The following is a 17267-nucleotide window of genomic DNA, read 5'->3' on the forward strand; positions in this document are numbered from 1 at the left end:
ATGTGACCAGAGCCAATGGAAGAGGAGATAGCGAAAGAGTGAAATGAAAGCCTGGGTATCGAGGCTAGCGAAAGAGAGATAATAAACAAAGTGCCAGAGAGAGGAAGAAGTGTATGTGTATATGTATGCGAGAGAGAGTCGACTGAATGATAGATTGATAGACTTTAAAAGATAACTTGTGGGAATAATGTATTAGTCTGATAGAGCTGGGCCTAATGATATTAGTTTATTCTCTTACATTTTTCTTCAAATAGCCTATGTAGGTTATGGGTTCACTTCTGGCTCTGAATGATATTGTTCTGAATTCTGCTGACAGAAAGAAAGACATTTAGGGGTGGGTGCAAGGCGAGGAGGGAGGCAGTAGGAGGAAGGAGGAGTCAGTGCATGTTGGAAACCACAACAGCAACAGAGTGACACACACCGTCAGCCAGGTGAGGTAGCAACAGGTGAGCAGGGAGGAGGGATATGATAAAGCTCCCCGTGGGGAATACAGGTGCTCTCTGACATGGTAGGGAATTAGAGACGCAAGGACCATTTCAGCTACCGTATCACTATACCCGTCCGACTCGGAGTGGAAAGGAAATCCATTGCCATTTGGCATAATATCGCGCCTCTTGAGGATAATATTCCGTTTGGTGGACTTTTGTTTTACGCGGCGGTTTATTTATCTTCGTGCTGCTGCTGAGGACGAACAGCAGAGTGACATGCTGAGCTCGGAGTCGCTGCGGCCGGCGCAGAACGGCCGCAAGCCGCTCGGGAAGCTCGCCTCGCGGCTGGAGGAGGTGAAGAACCCGTGGCGACAGGTCTCCACGCTGGAGCTGAGCCACAACGAGGCGGCGCGGCTGGCCACGGACGCGCTCCTGCAGCACGGCGAGAAGGAGTACCGCAGGGTGCTGAGCGAGGAGAGGGAGCTCAACTTTCTGTCGGCCCGGGAGATTCGGTACATCACCGAAAACGCTGCCGCCGCCGCCAACAAGAGCAGCGGGGAGGACTGCAACGGCGGCGGCTCCAATGGCAGCGGCGACCGGGACTTCATGGAAGGGGACGCGGTGTCGGAGCTCACCTCCGGGACCTACTTCCCCATGATGTCCGACGACGAGCCGCCCATGCTGGAGCTCGGCTGGCCCGAGGCCCCGATGAGATACGGACCCTCGGAGACGCAGATCTACTTCCAGAGAGACAAGTCTCACAACGTCAAGGACCTCATCAGGTCCTTGATAAACAAAGCCAAAAAGGTAGGCTGTGTGGTGTGATCACCTTTAAAGACCCTTAAATAAATAGGCTACTAGTAAAAGTATTCTGCAACTATAACTTAATTGTTTCCCCCGTTTGGCGTTTAGTAACAAAAAAAGTGCATGATCCTGGCACCCATATGCCATATCATTGCGTATGCAAATGGTAATTACACATTATCCCATCATTCCCAAACAACTCGCCTAGCAGAGTATTTGCCTCCAACAAATATAATTTAGTTTGGCAAGATCTCAGGCTAATAGTAGGCTTAGTGTGTGTGTGTGTGTGTGTGTGTGTGTGTGTGTGTGTGTGTGTGTGTGTGTGTGTGTGTGTGTGTGTGTGTGTGTGTGTGTGTGATTGTGTCTCTTTGTTTACTTTCCGATGTAAGTTGTTTTCTGAGTTATTTTGCATACAGACAAATTGTGCCTCAGCTGTAGGCTACAGTCTCTTGACGTTGATCCTGGCATGCTGGTGCTGCCATTTGTTGTCTTTGATCTGCTCTTATCTCATTCTGTGTAGGCTTATTTATGGCTTTCAAATAGCCGACAGACCAGCCTGCCTGTCACCCTGTCATTTATTAAATGGCATTTGGCAGTGACACACACACACACACACACACACACACACACACACACACACACACACACACACACACACACACACACACACACACACACACACACACCTAAAAGGCTTTCTCTGATAGATTACACAGAACCATTAAGGCCAGAGTCATTTATCGTTTCCAAAATGTAGTTTTATTTTGAATGATTAGTTCCTGGTATAGGACATTCTGTTATCAAATGAACTTGCATGATTATGGTGAACAGAGGCTACTTTATGATGACTGTTACCTTGGTTTATTTTGTCACCTGTAGTGTATTATTAAGATGATTGGCCTTTATAGCCTAATAGCCTATTGCCTATTAAAGCTGATAGATAGGACTCTTGTTTCGAGAGGTGTACCTTGTACAGGGACTAATATTATAATATATAAGTTTGTATTTAAGTTATATTGTGATTTTGGGGCAATTGCTTAGACTTAGAGGAAGTAGGCTAAGGGATGGCATGGCATGTATTGTACACTGTAGCCTATAATTATATTAACTTTATTTGCCCTGGCTGATGTGATCATAAAGGGACAGAGAGGATGATGAGGTCAACTGCCTTATCTTCCCTAGAGATAATAAATTGTAAGATTCCTTGCTGCAGAAGAGACACACCATCCCAAACATAGATGAAACTCAGCCGCCAAACGAGGCCGCATTCATGGCCGAGAGACACTGTTTATGTGGGCACAAAGGAACCAGAACACAGATTTGTATCTGCAGAAAATGGTGACCTTCGATGGATGCTTTATCGCGAGGTCGGCTGTTTTTTATCCCAGCAGGACAAATGAAAGGGTTCATTTGCTGGGGCAGTTCCTTTTTTCAGTAATATAAAAATGAATGTAAAATAAAGTGTTGATCTGCTATTTTCTCTTGTTGTTAGCCCATGTCATAGTTATACTTAATATATGCATTGTGTATAAGCATGGGCATTCATTCCTGTTTGTATGTTGTCATTCATACAAGCTGCATACACTCGCAGACGTTGCACATAGCATGTGCTTAAATGCATGTGTGTGTGCATATATATTATTTTGTGTTCATGTGTTTGACATAGGCTAAGATGTTGCCTTTTTTCACTTATCCAAAGTGCATCCCTGTAAAACACGAGTGCATATAAGCAAAGGTAATGTGGTTCCTGTCATGATTTCTGACTTTAGACCACTCGGGTGGTTAACCAAAATCACAACACACAACACACAAATGTAGCCCAGATCCATGGCAGTGTTGTGTGCCATCATACAGTACACTTCCCAGGCATTCTGCTACTTTAGGAATTCAGCTACCCCGAAAGTATTAGTGCGTTCTGCTTTGATCTACCCATTTCAAGCTACTAAACAGATGGGCGGGTGGATCACTAGGGGGATTAACCTGTATCCACTGCTACAGCTAAAGTGTTTACACCAGCGTTTCCTGGCAAATGTGCATTTGGGAAAAAGACACTGAAAGACTTTTAAAAGAGTGGCTGTCTGTGTTATCCTCCCTGTTGCAGGTGATAGCGTTGGTGATGGACGAGTTCACGGACGTGGACCTGCTGTGTGACTTGATGGAGGCATCCAACAAACGCCACGTCCCTGTCTACATCCTGCTCGATGAGAAGAACATTGGTTATTTCACAGAAATGTGCACTGCTCTCGACATCCAGAACTCCCACCTCGGCGTAAGTACAAACGGGAATAGTTACGGTGTGTGTGTGTGTGTAATGTGTATCCTGTGTTTGAACAGGTAATACTCTGGAGTGAGAGACAAAAAGTGGTGTGTGGTTTGGAATTGTAGGAGGCGCGTATGGAAGCATTTGTTTATCTTTGTCTGTGTGCATTCTAGATTTGAATATGCGTGTACAGTATATAACAAACTCTTTCACAGTTGATTACATGAATATAAGCCAGCATGTTGTTATGACATAGGAAGCACATTATTGTGTGCTCACATCTATGTGCTGGGTAACGTTTGGCGTGGGTGTCCATAGCATGTCATTTCCACGACAGATATGGATATTCATTGCGATGTAGAAGTCACACTTAGGTGCAAGTAGAATGGGCTTTAACAGGTAAATGTGAACTGAGGCGGGTACAGAGCATGTACAGGTATGTGTGATTGTGCTTGTCTATACTGTAGGTGGATAAGAAGAAGACCAAGGCTTTGTTCAGAATGCAAACTGATGTGTTTGTCAAATGCAATCTTAGGACTGACTGTCCCACTGTAGATCGGCTGTTGTCGGCAAGCAACACCAAGTAAAAATCAGGCATCAGTGTCCGAGAATCCAGACGTCGGAGACACATCTTTAGATTGTAATCAAATTTCAAATTACCTAGGAATGTGGTTCAAAGGTTCAAATCTTATTAGCAAAAAATCTATTTCCGTGTGTCTTTTTGTTGTTTGCTGGGCAGACGTGATGGGAAAAAAAAACAATAATTAATGATTCCAATCAGATTGGCCTGCCTGTCTGAACACAGCCATAGAGGCCGTGGGACTTTGCACAGTGCATGTTAGTGAGAGGGCGTCAGGTGGAAGGATCAGTGGGTACAGTGCAGGTTTATGGACAAGGATGTGACTGCACATGCAAACACAACACCCTCTTTGAGTCTGTCACGGCAGGGTAAAATGGAGGTATTGATGTGCACCTTGTGAACAAATGGAGGGAAGACGCGAGTTGACAGCTTGCATAACTGTTCCTGCGAGGCTTGGTAGAATGTTGTCTTGGTTTGCACAAAGTGTACATAGTTGGTCATGTCCACTTTGTTGTAGAAATTGCATTGGTAATATTGTGTACTGTACTGTAGTGTGCGTGGGCCTAACTTCTGTGCATATACATTGGGTCTATGTGCCACAAAAAAGGTGCCCAGGACATTTTTTGTGTTATCCTTTTAGCTTCAATGTCTTACAATGTCCACATATGCTGTTTACATGTCTGACTATTAACGTATTAAATCGATTGAAACCGTTTCTGTGTGTACAGTACATGCATGTGCACAACTTGCACAAGCATATGTATTAATGTGTCTATTACCGTATATCTGTGATTCTGCAGAACATGCGGATTCGTACTGTGTGTGGAGACACGTACTGTACCAAAAGCGGCAAGAAGTTCTCTGGGCAGGTTCAGGAAAAGTTCATGATAATTGACTGTGAGGAGGTCATCGCTGGCTCATATAGGTGAGGAAGCTGCGCACACACACACACACACACACACACACACACACCTGCACACCCACACACAAGGGCTATTTCTCTTGATTTACATATTTTCCCACTGTTGTGTACTGTAAGGTATATCAGATTTAACGTGGCAGAGAGTGGATTAAGTAGCAGCTATGAAAATATCTTAAGTAATGGAACACAAAGACACAAAGACTATCACTGGCTAATGCATGAAATCTCTGCATCTTTTTCTTATCTTTCTCACTCATACACAGTACACAGTACACACAATCTATTTTTCATGTTACATGTGTGGCCACCGCCTTCCTGATAGGCAGGCTAAAAATGGCAGACAATGGTTTGGCGGAAGCTATGGAAATAACTGAGCCATGATACATAATGATATCACAAAATGCCGTGAGGTGCATTCAGTGTGATCTATGGATAGCTCGTGAATGTGTCTGTGTTTCTGTTTGCTAAGGAGCCGTTTGGGGTTACTTGCAACAGCTTGGAGCGTACTGTACCTGAGCATTGGGTGTCCTAAGTCTCAGTTGTCAAAGTATGGCCAATGTACTTGACATTGAAGAAGGGCAGGATTTTGTGTTTTTCTTTCCACGGTTTGACCCAATTTGGTCTATTTAGAATTTCTCAAGTGTCTGTGAACCACAAAAGTGGTTAGCGTCTCATTCAGGAAGTGTAGTTGTCTTTTAGTTTGTCTGCACTATGCAGAATACCTGGGTAACGGGTGTAGTTACAGCAACATCATGCACAATCAATCACAAATTGACATACACAATGAACATTGTAGCCTACTACACATACTGTAGGAGTCACTTGATGAAGAAGAAAGTGCTTGGTGAGGGAAGGAACACCCCCCCAATCGCTTCCCTATAGGGACATTTACGTGAAGAATAAGGCCTCATTTCATATAAATCTTGCGTTTCTGTTTGTTTTGTTCATAGCGTGTCTGTTAGCTAAACCTCTTTCATTCGCTCCTTCATTTTATTGGCCGGCGCATTTCAGGCCCAAAGGGTGCTTTTTGCATGTATATTATGTTTGTAGAGGTGTGTGTCAATTTGTCATTTGTCAATGTGTCCATGGTTACTGTACTGTATGCGTGTTGCTGCTTAAAGTGGAGCTGCTGGAATAGTGTGTTGAGAAACTCTAGGGATTTTAACAGCTTAGTGTCACAGAGGGAGGGAGCGAGAACAAGGAAGGGAGGGGAAACTAGAGCGAGAAATATGGAGACTGTCTTGTTCTAGACTAGAGTACCATGTCTTGACTTGGTTAATCTCTCTAGTATGCTACAGATACTTTGAATGAGAGCTAAATCTGAACCTCTAGACTAGAGGTTCTTCTGCTTGTGTATGGTTCAATGGTTCCCAACACTGGTCCTCAGGGAACCCTCTGCTGTTGGTTTTATATCCTAGCAGGAAGGGACCTATATTCACCTGGTGGCCTTGTTATTCTAGATGCCTAACACAGAACTTGACAGGTGGAACTAAGTCACTCCTGTAAGCTGTAACCACAGGCTTTATTCAATATTAGTTGTTTGTTACATTTTGAAAAGGAAGGCTTGCTTGTTCTATAAACAAAACATTTTCTCCAACTAGGTTTACAACCTGTTAAATCTTCTTTAGGTTAAAAATGCATATTTTAACGAAGAAGATCCAACCGGTTCCAAACTTTGTTCACTGTGTTTTACAGCTCACATGGACATACATACATACGTGTGTCTTCTGTGAAAGCATGCTGTGCACCGAAAATAGTCGATCTACACAACTTGCCGCGCTGCGGTGTGTTGTAAGCTTGTAGATCTGCTATTTTCTGTCATTAGTTATTTTAAGATGAAAGAGTATTTGAACTAAGTGATCAAACTAGCAATAGAATACACATTTAGAAGCATCTTCCAGAAACATGAATGGTCTCCGAAATGTCACAAAAGCAAAGAGGTTAACAGTGATGTAAATTACGTAGGTTTTCAATGTGATGTTGTCCCGGGACCTGGGGTTGGTCTTTTAGATGGGTCCCAGCCCAGGGACATTTTATGAGTCCTCAACAATGTCAGAGTACATTACTGAGTACAGTATTGCATCTCAGGACCCCTGGATGGTGACTTGATTCCATCCTTTCTCAATGTAGTGAGTCTAAGGATGCAGGGTGCAGGCTATTTGCATTTTGCATCACTGGGTTAATGCCTCAAATCTGTGATTTCTTCAACTGGTCGGCTGTTGCAACAATTAGGTTTCGGATCATACCTAAAACATCATTACATTTTCAGTCTTGAGATTTTATTTCGCTTCATTTCATTTATACTGTGGGTTCTATTGCCCCCACTGGTGATGATGGCTTTACAGGCCTCTTACCAGTCGTCTTGAATGTTGTTGCCTTCTCTTGTTGTTCTCATTGATCATTTATTACACTATTTAGAGCAGTCTAAACGTTAAGCACTTATTTACTTAAAAAATGGTAAAACCTAGAAAAATCTTTTAAAGAAATCTTTAACATATTTATAATATAAAAATATGTATCATAAGCTTTAGCCAGCAAGTTTTCTTCTACTTGTTTGTTAATGTGGTGGTTGTTCCATAATTATTTCACAGAAAGGTGTACGTAACAATTATTACCTGCCCTGTTTCATTGCATGGCATGACCCACATGCCATATCACGTGCCATGACCCACATGCCATATCAGAGAGGCTGTCATTGTCATTATGTCACCTGATGAAGGCCTGCTAGGGCCGAAACGTGTTTGACACTGTAGAGCTGAGCCTGTGTGCGGACTTCCCTCTTTTTATCTGGTCCAGCACCAGCAAAGGACTGGATGTGCGCAACCTACTCATTTTTAAACTCATTCCAGGAGCTCAGCACCAGTGTTGGGTGATGTGCAATGCATGAAATTGATCACAAATGTTTTATAATAGTAAAATCCACACTGTCAGAACTGTACAGTGTTTATCTTTTACAGTGTTTATCTTTTTTTACACCCCTACAGTGATGGCACAGGGACATATTTACATGGCATCACATGCACATTCTGAACGATATAATATTATGTAGACTGTGCCGGTCATAAAGGTGGAGTGTCCACCCATTGTGCTAGTTTGTAGCTTATAAAAATAAATGTCTAGTCACCGACAGAAGCGGCGTTGCATTTCTTTTTACTGATCTGTTAGTGTTGTCTGTGTGTGGCAACTCAGCGGGGAGAGACAATGCACGGCAGCGTGACAGGAATCAAACGCTCAATGTGGAATGTATTACATGAGCATCATTCCAGTGTTAATTGTTTAAGTACAGTTAGTCACGAACAGTAGCACTGTTGCATGTCTTCTTTCCATAGATCCTTTTCTAGTATCGGTGTTTGGCATCTCTGGGGAAATACACGGTCCGATTAAGGCAACCTGACAGGAATCAAATGATTTGTGTGGAATGCATGGGTGAGGCGTATGTTGAAGTTCTGTGTCTCATTTTTGGCTTATCATCCAAAGCGGTAATTTAATCCATACATTATGATCCAGATTTCACTGTGTAAAAGCTTCTAAATTGAAATTGATACACAAAAAAAAGCAAGCTCTGTATAAAGAAATACAGGGACACTTGTATTATCAATATATACTGTATCTATACAGTATATTTAATTTCATATTTAATATTAGAAAGGGTTCCAGAGCATTGCAAATGTAGCTGTTTTGCATGCTAGACATTAACAATGTACATATAGGTCAATATTGTAAGTACAGTCTTATGTACAAAATAGCAACATCCTCCACCCGTGATGTCATATAATTATTCAATTACATTCTGCTACATGTACTGTCTACATACCGCCTTTTCATTTCATTTCCATATAAAAAGCAACCGAGTTGTTGTTGTTGGTGTAACTTCTCCATGCTGGCTTTATGTTATTGGTCCCCACTCCTTGACACATTTTGGGTTAGCATTATGTTATGCTTTAGCTATTGAAAAATAGCAGGTCTACAAGCTCGTAGGTCTGCTATTTTTGAAAAATCTCAGGTCAAAATGGGATAAGATGATTTTGTCACTGCACATACGTGACATTTTACCTCTGCATTTACCCATCCTAAAATCACCAGGAGCGGTGAGCGGCCATTGTTAGGCATCCCTCCTTCTGTATAGCCGTTAGATTTGATCGGAAAAATGACATGAACACCATAAAATGGAAATAGAGGCTCAAACTGCAGCTCTTTGAATTGATATCGAGACGTGTAACCTAGGCCTAATGTTTTGCATATGTGACAGTCTTTGTAGGCAACCTTAAACTGAAATATAACCATGTCGTATGTAAAAGATCTGGTCGCAAAATAGGCTGAAAAACAACCAAAAAGACACGCACACATTTTTTTAAAGAAATCAAGAATAAAAAGAGTCTGCACACTATTTTCTGCTCCCAGAAATATCTTCACTTCATAAATGGTATGGATGCATATGGATTTTGATCCATGTGTATCTATGGACATATTTATAGACATGTGTTCTCCTTGATGGGTCAGGTCCTGGTTGTTTAATCCAATGGCATTTTGTTGTCCCAAGTTTTACTTATCTTTATAGTAGACATAGACAAGAGGCGCCTCTTTAGGTAGCATGATGGCTTTTTTGTGTATGTAGAACGTCTGTAAAGTCTGGGGAAAACAGGAATATGTTTTTGTTCTTTTATTATGTTTATGGTCGTGTATTCAATATATGATGCATTTCACCTGACAGTGACGTTGATTGGGGACTGATGGTGGATGGGCCACTGCATATAAAAATGGAGGAAATTTGGTTTGAAACGTTACCATTTCTGAAGTAAAGATATTTTTGGGAGCAGAAAATGGTAGTATGTAAAAGATCTGACAGCAGAATATTTAAATTCTATATTCTGGTGTCAGTTTAGAGATGTTGTCAGTTAACGTAATCATTTTGGTATTCCAGAATGATTCTCTGAAGGTAAAGTTGTCCCTTTCATTTGAACCCTTCAAGCAAATTAAGATCACAAGACTGCTATCTTTCAGAACACATGCAGTACTGAGCCTTTTATGAGCTTTCACTGCAGTCGTGCAATGAACTTGAGGTTTTATTACATTTAAATTGTTACATTATGAGCCATTATTACATTATGAGTTGCAACATTAACCTACAGGGTAAAAATCTGAAAAAGTCCATTGATGTCATCGTTCTGTGTAAGGCAGGGCTCCCTAGTAGGGACACGACTGTCTTAAAATGATTGAAGCTGTCATGCAGGTTTAGTCAAATGGCAATGAAACTGACGGTGGCTGTGTTGTTTTGGGGTAATGGAAAATGCAGTCACTGTTTCTGAATGTGTGTGACAGCTTTTCAAGTCTTTGACAGCTTCAAATGATTTGACCTTTAGCCCTATTGTTTTACTTTGTTGTGCAATGGTGTCAAATAGACCTTTTGTTTTTTAGCGAAAATAGTTGATCTAAAATCTCACAATGCCTCACATAGAAAAAAGGTGTGAGCTTGTAGATATTGAAAAATATTTGAAAATGTTTGCCTACTTGAATATGAGTAATGACACCAGGTTTAAAATGGTTAAAGTAGAAATGATTATTTCTCTACCCGTCACACCGTCTCTGTCATTCACACTACTGCTTTGTCACCCACATGTCATAATAGTTAAGAATAGGATGGGTAATTGCACGAGTGTAAATGTACAGTGACAAATATCCTAACAACAACATTGTAGCTTCATGCCTCCATTTTGATAACATTATGATGGAGTCGTTGAAGCTGATTGGTACTCATATTTAGGACAGTGAGTCACCACCACAGTGACTCTGTTTGACCAGGAAGTTGTTAACGGAAAATTCAGCATGACTTGCTGTCTTATCGGAGAAAGTTGAGTGGGTATTTATTTACCCAAGGCCAGTTAATAGGCTTTATAAGTCCAATATAGTTTGAGTGTTTCACACTCCCTAGTTTAATCAAACGTACAGTTACATAACTCTGATGTCTGTTGAATATTTCTACCTAGAAGGAACTTCAGTATTAGTGATGCAATGTCCTGTTTTTCCATTTCCTGCCGGTCTGCGTCCTGCTTAATCAAAGAACTTCCAATGCGAAGAAGTGACAGCTAAAACCTGACTTACGTGCTCACAGCTGTGTGTGGGTGCACAATCACATGTGCTGCTATGCTATATGCTATGCATGAAACACTTGCAGCACGCCTTATTTATACTTGGTTGAACATAGCCATTCTACAAGCTCACTGTGCATCGTGTGTAACATGTTATGAGTTTTATTCTATGAGGTTGTAGATCTGCTATTTCCGTGCGATACGGTTGTATGATGAAGTTGTTCATTCATTTATGAAAAAACAACATGAAAATATGGAGATGCAGGTTTTCTGCCCGACAGCAACGATATCATGTGGTTCAGTTGAATTTCATCATGGACTAAAGTCATATAATGAGTAATGGGTATAGTCTGGTGACCACCGGAGAGACGGGTGACAGCCGGAATGTAGACGGCACCCGGGTGAGCAGTATGGGTTAGCGCCCCAGCCTGTGACCTCCGTGAGGAGGAAGCCCAACACACCTCGGTGAGGCCTTTATAATCCACCACTCCTGAATGAAGTGCCTGGTGCTGGGAGTCTGGTGCAACGCACAGGTCCTGGGCCTGGTGAGAGCAGGAGTGGACCTGGTGAGACATAGGAGGGGCCCGGACAAGAGTCAACCCATGCACAGAGTCTAGTCTCTCCATGTGCCAGAATCTGGTTCTCCCAATCCCGGCGGAGTAGTTCCGGAGCAACAGATTGTGTGCCATTCCATGATGGACTGATCGAGGGTAGCTATTGGGACGTAAGTCGGGATTTGATCAAACCCGGCTGGGTGGCCTGAGTGAGGGGTATGATGTTGGTAGACCCGAAACCCTGTTGAACTCAGGATACATCACTGAGGATATACGTCCCAGGTGCATCCATGCGATGTATTTGTAGTTGCAATGTACACATTGTGATCGATACATTGATTTCAAACAAGAGTTTAAAATAAATATTATTAAATATTAAATAAAGTTATACAGAAGCCAGTCACGACACACCCAACAGTAACAGAGATACAAACATGTAAAAACACATACGTATGCATACATAGAAGGGAATTAAGTTGTATCTTTACTATCTTCTTATTAAATTTGGATAATAATAATAATAATAATAATAATAATAGTAATAATAACAAAGTTAATGACAGCATTGTTCATTCGTCAAATATATACAAGATAGTTCTCAGGGTATCAAGGCTCTTTGGCTTAGTTACTCCTGCTTTACACATTTAGGCGCATGTATTTACATTACATATGAATATCAAGCAGCAACTCTCATTTTGGGGTATGTTGAATGTAAGTACAGCTGTTCTGTATACAGAACACATGGAGCTAGAGCCTGAAGCGGAAACACCTCCAGGACGTTGTACATTATGCACTACACAGTTCACATACAGTATGAACTGGTAGATCTGCCTGAGCAACTGCAACTTTTAACTGACATGATCCCGGATCAACGTTGTTGTCACAGCACCTTCTTAACAATCTGTGAGCACTTCTGAACATATAACAGATTACTACTAGCGTTTTCATTTGGGGGTCAATATTTGTCAAGGAAGGCACTTCTACAGTGCTTGTCACATGATTATTAGCAAGCATTGGCTTGTGTACTATGTGTATTTATTTTGTTACTATGCTTTAGGTTATTTATATGACCGGCGGGCGGCTAAATATCTGCATACAGAATCTGTAGCGACTCGCATTTGATACAGGTTGCTCTGTTGCACAGGTGTTTTCACTTGCACACTTCAATAGGATTATAATTAGTTTCACATGGCTATCAGCACAGTACACGGTTAACATGGTTCCCCTGTATCTCTCCCGTCCATTTAGCTTCACCTGGCTATCGGCTCAGGTGCACAGTAACATGGTGATGCACTTCTCCGGACGCATCACGGACAGCTTCGACAGAGAGTTCCGCTGTCTGTACGCAGACTCACAGATCGTCGACTGTTTCTTCAACCAGGAGGAGGAGGGTCCTGTCTACTACCCCTCGTACCCACCCATGTTGACCATGGGGATGGGCCAAGGCCTTGTTCAGGACGTGCTTTCTGACAGGTAGGAAAATGGACCATCAGGAGCTCAGAATTCACTATAATTTAAAAGAAATGGATATAAACAAATAGACATGATGCTTAGCAGCTAGCATACAATGTGAACAAATCGTGGTAAAAATTGCAGAGTATGTACCAACAAGGTTAACTAATCTGCTCAATTCTCTATTTCAGTGGTTCCCAAAGTGGGGTCCACGGACCCCTGTAGGGTTAGTTTGGGAACCCCTGCTCTAAATGGTGGACTAATTCATTTCCCAGTCCACCCCAAAATCTAGCAAGCCGTTGCAAGATAATGTTTCACTTTTTCCACATTTACTGTTATCAATGTCATACCCTATCGGTATGGTGGACAATTCTGACATATTTGTCCCTGTACGTGATGCGTAGTCCACAATCAATCTAGTCACACACTTCACTGAAGTACTCAGTGGGTTATGTAACTGGCGTGTCACTAGCAGCTGACCTTAATTTTCTTTTTAAGCTTGCCACTCTCCTCACTCATCTCACTGTTGTTCCTCCTGCTATCATATGACACCAGCGCTGTTGGTATGCCACTCTATGCTTCCAGCAACACCCCATTCCACCTGGACGCTCCGTTTTAACGCCTGTAGGGCTTTGTGCTAGTATTATCCTGTGCTTCTACTTGTATTGAGTCGAGTTGAGCGGGGAAGAATACATTGTGTAGCTGAGCCTGAACGCCAGGATCGAATATAATCGCTCCTGCGTTTACAGCATATTATAATTCAAATGTTTTGCAATCTACAATTGAGTTATCTGGACTGATTATGATGACTACTGCCTTTAGGAGCACAACATTAATCCATAATGACCTACAATTTAATTACGCCGAACCACTCAATCCTGAGCATTTGTAGTTTTTCAAATATAGTAAAAAAAAAACCTAAAAAAAAACGTTTCTAGTTGCAAGAACGAGACTGAAGTGTGTGTGTGTGGGATTTGCTTCAGATTGTTCCTGTACATACCGTAGTTCTTTACGTTACAACTTCTCCAAAAGAGTGTGCAGAAGTATTATTTTTTATAATTGTCCCAGTGTTGACAATAACAAAAGTATGAACAATAAATGTCACCCACAGTCATGATAATTATATTTATCCACTTAGTAAAACACATGTCACTATATAACATTTTATAATAAAAGACACATGTACAGTACGGTATTTATGAAATAAAGAATGCGGTACAAATGTAAAAGAAGACATAATGCTCTGGAAAATAAATGGAACTAAATGGAATGAAATTCAATTCAATTTTCTGTGAATGTGGTTTCCCCCATTTTTCTTTCATTACAGTAACGTCTGTCAGCTTGATAGCTGAAGCCAAAATGCATCGACTTTAAACTTCATTACATCTTCATTAGTACTCAGGTTCCAATGACTTCAAAGCGGTTTAGTATGTAAATTGTCACTTTCCCTCTCTTCTCCTATAGGCAGAGGGATCGGGAGAGGCACACCCTCTCCTCTGAGAACTCCAGTAGCCAGTCGAGCAGCAGCGTGTCCAGTGTGAAGGCTGCGCCCGGGATGGCCTCTAACACGGTCTACAAGGTCACCCAGGGTCACGACAAGAAGGAGTCGAATAACAACTCTCCCCTGAGCCCTGAGAGAAGAGGAGGGGAGAGAGACAGAGCCGCAGGGCAGACCCCGACGCCTCAGAATCCAACCTCGCCGGCCATGCGCAACGGAGGAGCCAATCACAGCCCGGTTCCGGAGCTCCCGTCGACGACTTTCGGCCAATCTTTGGGCATGGAGTGGGCCAAGTCTAATCCAGCCGACTACCTGCGGCCGAATCTGGGCGGCACCACCTCCAAGTTCCAAGCGCTGGGTTTATACGACCACAAACCCAGTGCCTTCCACGGCTCGGGGAATATTTTGGGCAGCCCCAACCTGAACTCCAACTCTGGACCCAAGCCACGGTCCACTTCTCCGGCTGCCGAAAACAAATTCTCCTCCAAGCAGAGGACTCCTTCCAACCCGTTCCTCAACAAACTCACGGACCTCTTCCTCCCCCCCTCTAGTAAGGACAAAGACCTTTTCAGGAAGTCGCCCCCGCACAGTAGGGTCCCATCACCCTGGAGTGGTCCAGACCTTACCCAGACAGAACCAGAGAGCCCCCCACCTCCCCCTCTTTCCCCAGCCGGCATGTTGAGCCGGGCGGACCAGAAGCGCATGACGCTGGGCCACAGCAAGTTGGACCTGGTCAACCACTACAACAAAATGAAGTCCAAACAGGTGTACAGCCGGTTTGAACTCAAACCAACTAACTAACTGGTGGGTTGATGCCTTCCTCGAAACAACCACACTCTGTATTGGTGAAGCTCACTGATAACAAGAACCGATACATTCATTTACTTCGACACACCTTGATCTACCTTTTTTCTTGAATGCTTGCATTTAACCAGTTTTTTCTTAATTTCTTTATTTGTCCAAATGTCGGCAGTGTTTTAAAGGTATAGGTAAGGAGTAGCTTTCTGCTGCTTGTCACCTGTAAAACAAAAACTGTGTTTACAGGCAGAAATGTGTTTACAGGCAACATTGTTCCCCTTAGCTGGATGAACACGTTGGCTGGTTAAATCCAATCAGCCAGAAGGACGGTCACATTATAGTGGCTAGTTGGTTGTCAAACAACTGCTACAAAGTAAACACACAGAAATTGAAAGTAATGATTGAGTGGGAAACTTTCAGCATATGTTCATGCTACCTAAGGGGGGGATTCCTGCTCAGTATACATTAAATGCAAAGTTTGCATTTTCATATTACGCATTTAACTAAGGGACAAGGGTGTTCTTCAGTTAAGATGAAGACCAAAAATTCAAAGGTTATATATAGCGTCTTTGAAATCAAGGACTATGGCAATGGTTCTCAAAGTGGGATATGGGGACCCCCAGGGGTCCTTGAGGGGGTCCTCAGCAAAATGGGAAACACTTAAAGGGGTGATATATGTATATTGTTTTTAAATAATTGTTAAATAGCTATTCCCATAGTAATCATCACTATGTAGTGTTCAGTAACATGGGTCTCCCTCTCCCCATCTCTCTAGCTCTTTTCATTATTTTAAAATGGCGTCCGCACAGCCAATTACATTGGTCCTTGACATGAAAATGTTTGAGAACCACTGAGTTACTATGGAACCTGGGGAGCTTATTCTCTTTTAAAGGAATTAAACGCATTGCAATTCAAAGTCAAAAGTGCAATTCCCTGTTATAATTATAATATAATAATATATTGTTATGTTATAATATGTTAAATCAGTTGACAATATTCAAGAGACACAAGACTCAAGATCAGTGTGTTGTGAGTGTATTATGGACAAATAATGTCATTGCCATTTCCTTACTTTATTATAGAATTGGTCATTTTCTCTCCTACTTATTCTTTATACGTTTCCTTTTACTCTTACAATTAGTATAATGTCAGCCGTTGTCCTGTCTTTAAAAACCCATTTTGGGTGGGAACCCCTTTTGGTGTTAGCATTATGCTATGCTTTAGCTATTGAAGAATAGCAGATCTACAAGCTCATACGAGCTTGTAGGTCTGCTATTTTTGAAAAATCGAAGAACGACTGACATAGAAACATATAGCTTTTTCAGAAAACTGTCAGGATGTAGAAGACATTTTTAGAATCTGATCTCAGGTCAGAATGGGTTAAAACACTCCAACAGGGTGGCATCGAACACTATAACACGTGCCTTCACCATCCTGCCTTAAGGTTTACAAACTGATTTGTTTCTCAGTTTCCCCTCAGGTTAAAATGTTAAAGTACAACATTTAAGAAATGTGGAAAAAGCACTGCTCATTAATTCAAGTTAGTAACTTTTACTCAACTATTCATCCACATTCTACTTTGATCTCCAAATTTGTCACAGGCCATGTCCTGTTTACTTCTTTTTAATACTTATTTTTTTAGGAACTGCCTGCACAATAGTGTTTGACTGTATACACTGTAAATGTTTTTTGATTTTATTTAGTTTTCAAGGTTTTTTTTATGAATGTGTACAGATCTGTGTATTGAACTAATCTACTGCTGACTTTCAGTCATTTAGATAGATAATTTGCTATTCACATAATTCACAACATTCACTTAAATAGCGTTCTTGATTTAGACATAACTGTAATTACCTTGACTGTAGTAACAGGCCTCAATACCCTG

General features: G+C 41.8%; 1 protein-coding gene across 1 annotated transcript; it reads left to right on the forward strand.

Annotated features, from left to right (window-relative positions):
- Positions 1-436: 436 nt before the first annotated feature.
- On the forward strand, positions 437-15616 carry fam83c (family with sequence similarity 83 member C). Its single transcript, XM_083772024.1, has 5 exons — positions 437-1235; positions 3334-3501; positions 4873-4997; positions 12883-13107; positions 14551-15616. Exons 1-5 carry the CDS (start codon positions 705-707, stop codon positions 15383-15385), a joined length of 1884 nt encoding a protein of 627 aa, XP_083628150.1. The 5' UTR covers positions 437-704; the 3' UTR covers positions 15386-15616.
- The last annotated feature ends 1651 nt before the right edge of the window (positions 15617-17267 follow it).

Source organism: Protomyctophum parallelum, assembly GCF_964188405.1.
Source record: "Protomyctophum parallelum genome assembly, chromosome: 8".
In the NCBI taxonomy this organism is placed as follows: domain Eukaryota; kingdom Metazoa; phylum Chordata; class Actinopteri; order Myctophiformes; family Myctophidae; genus Protomyctophum; species Protomyctophum parallelum.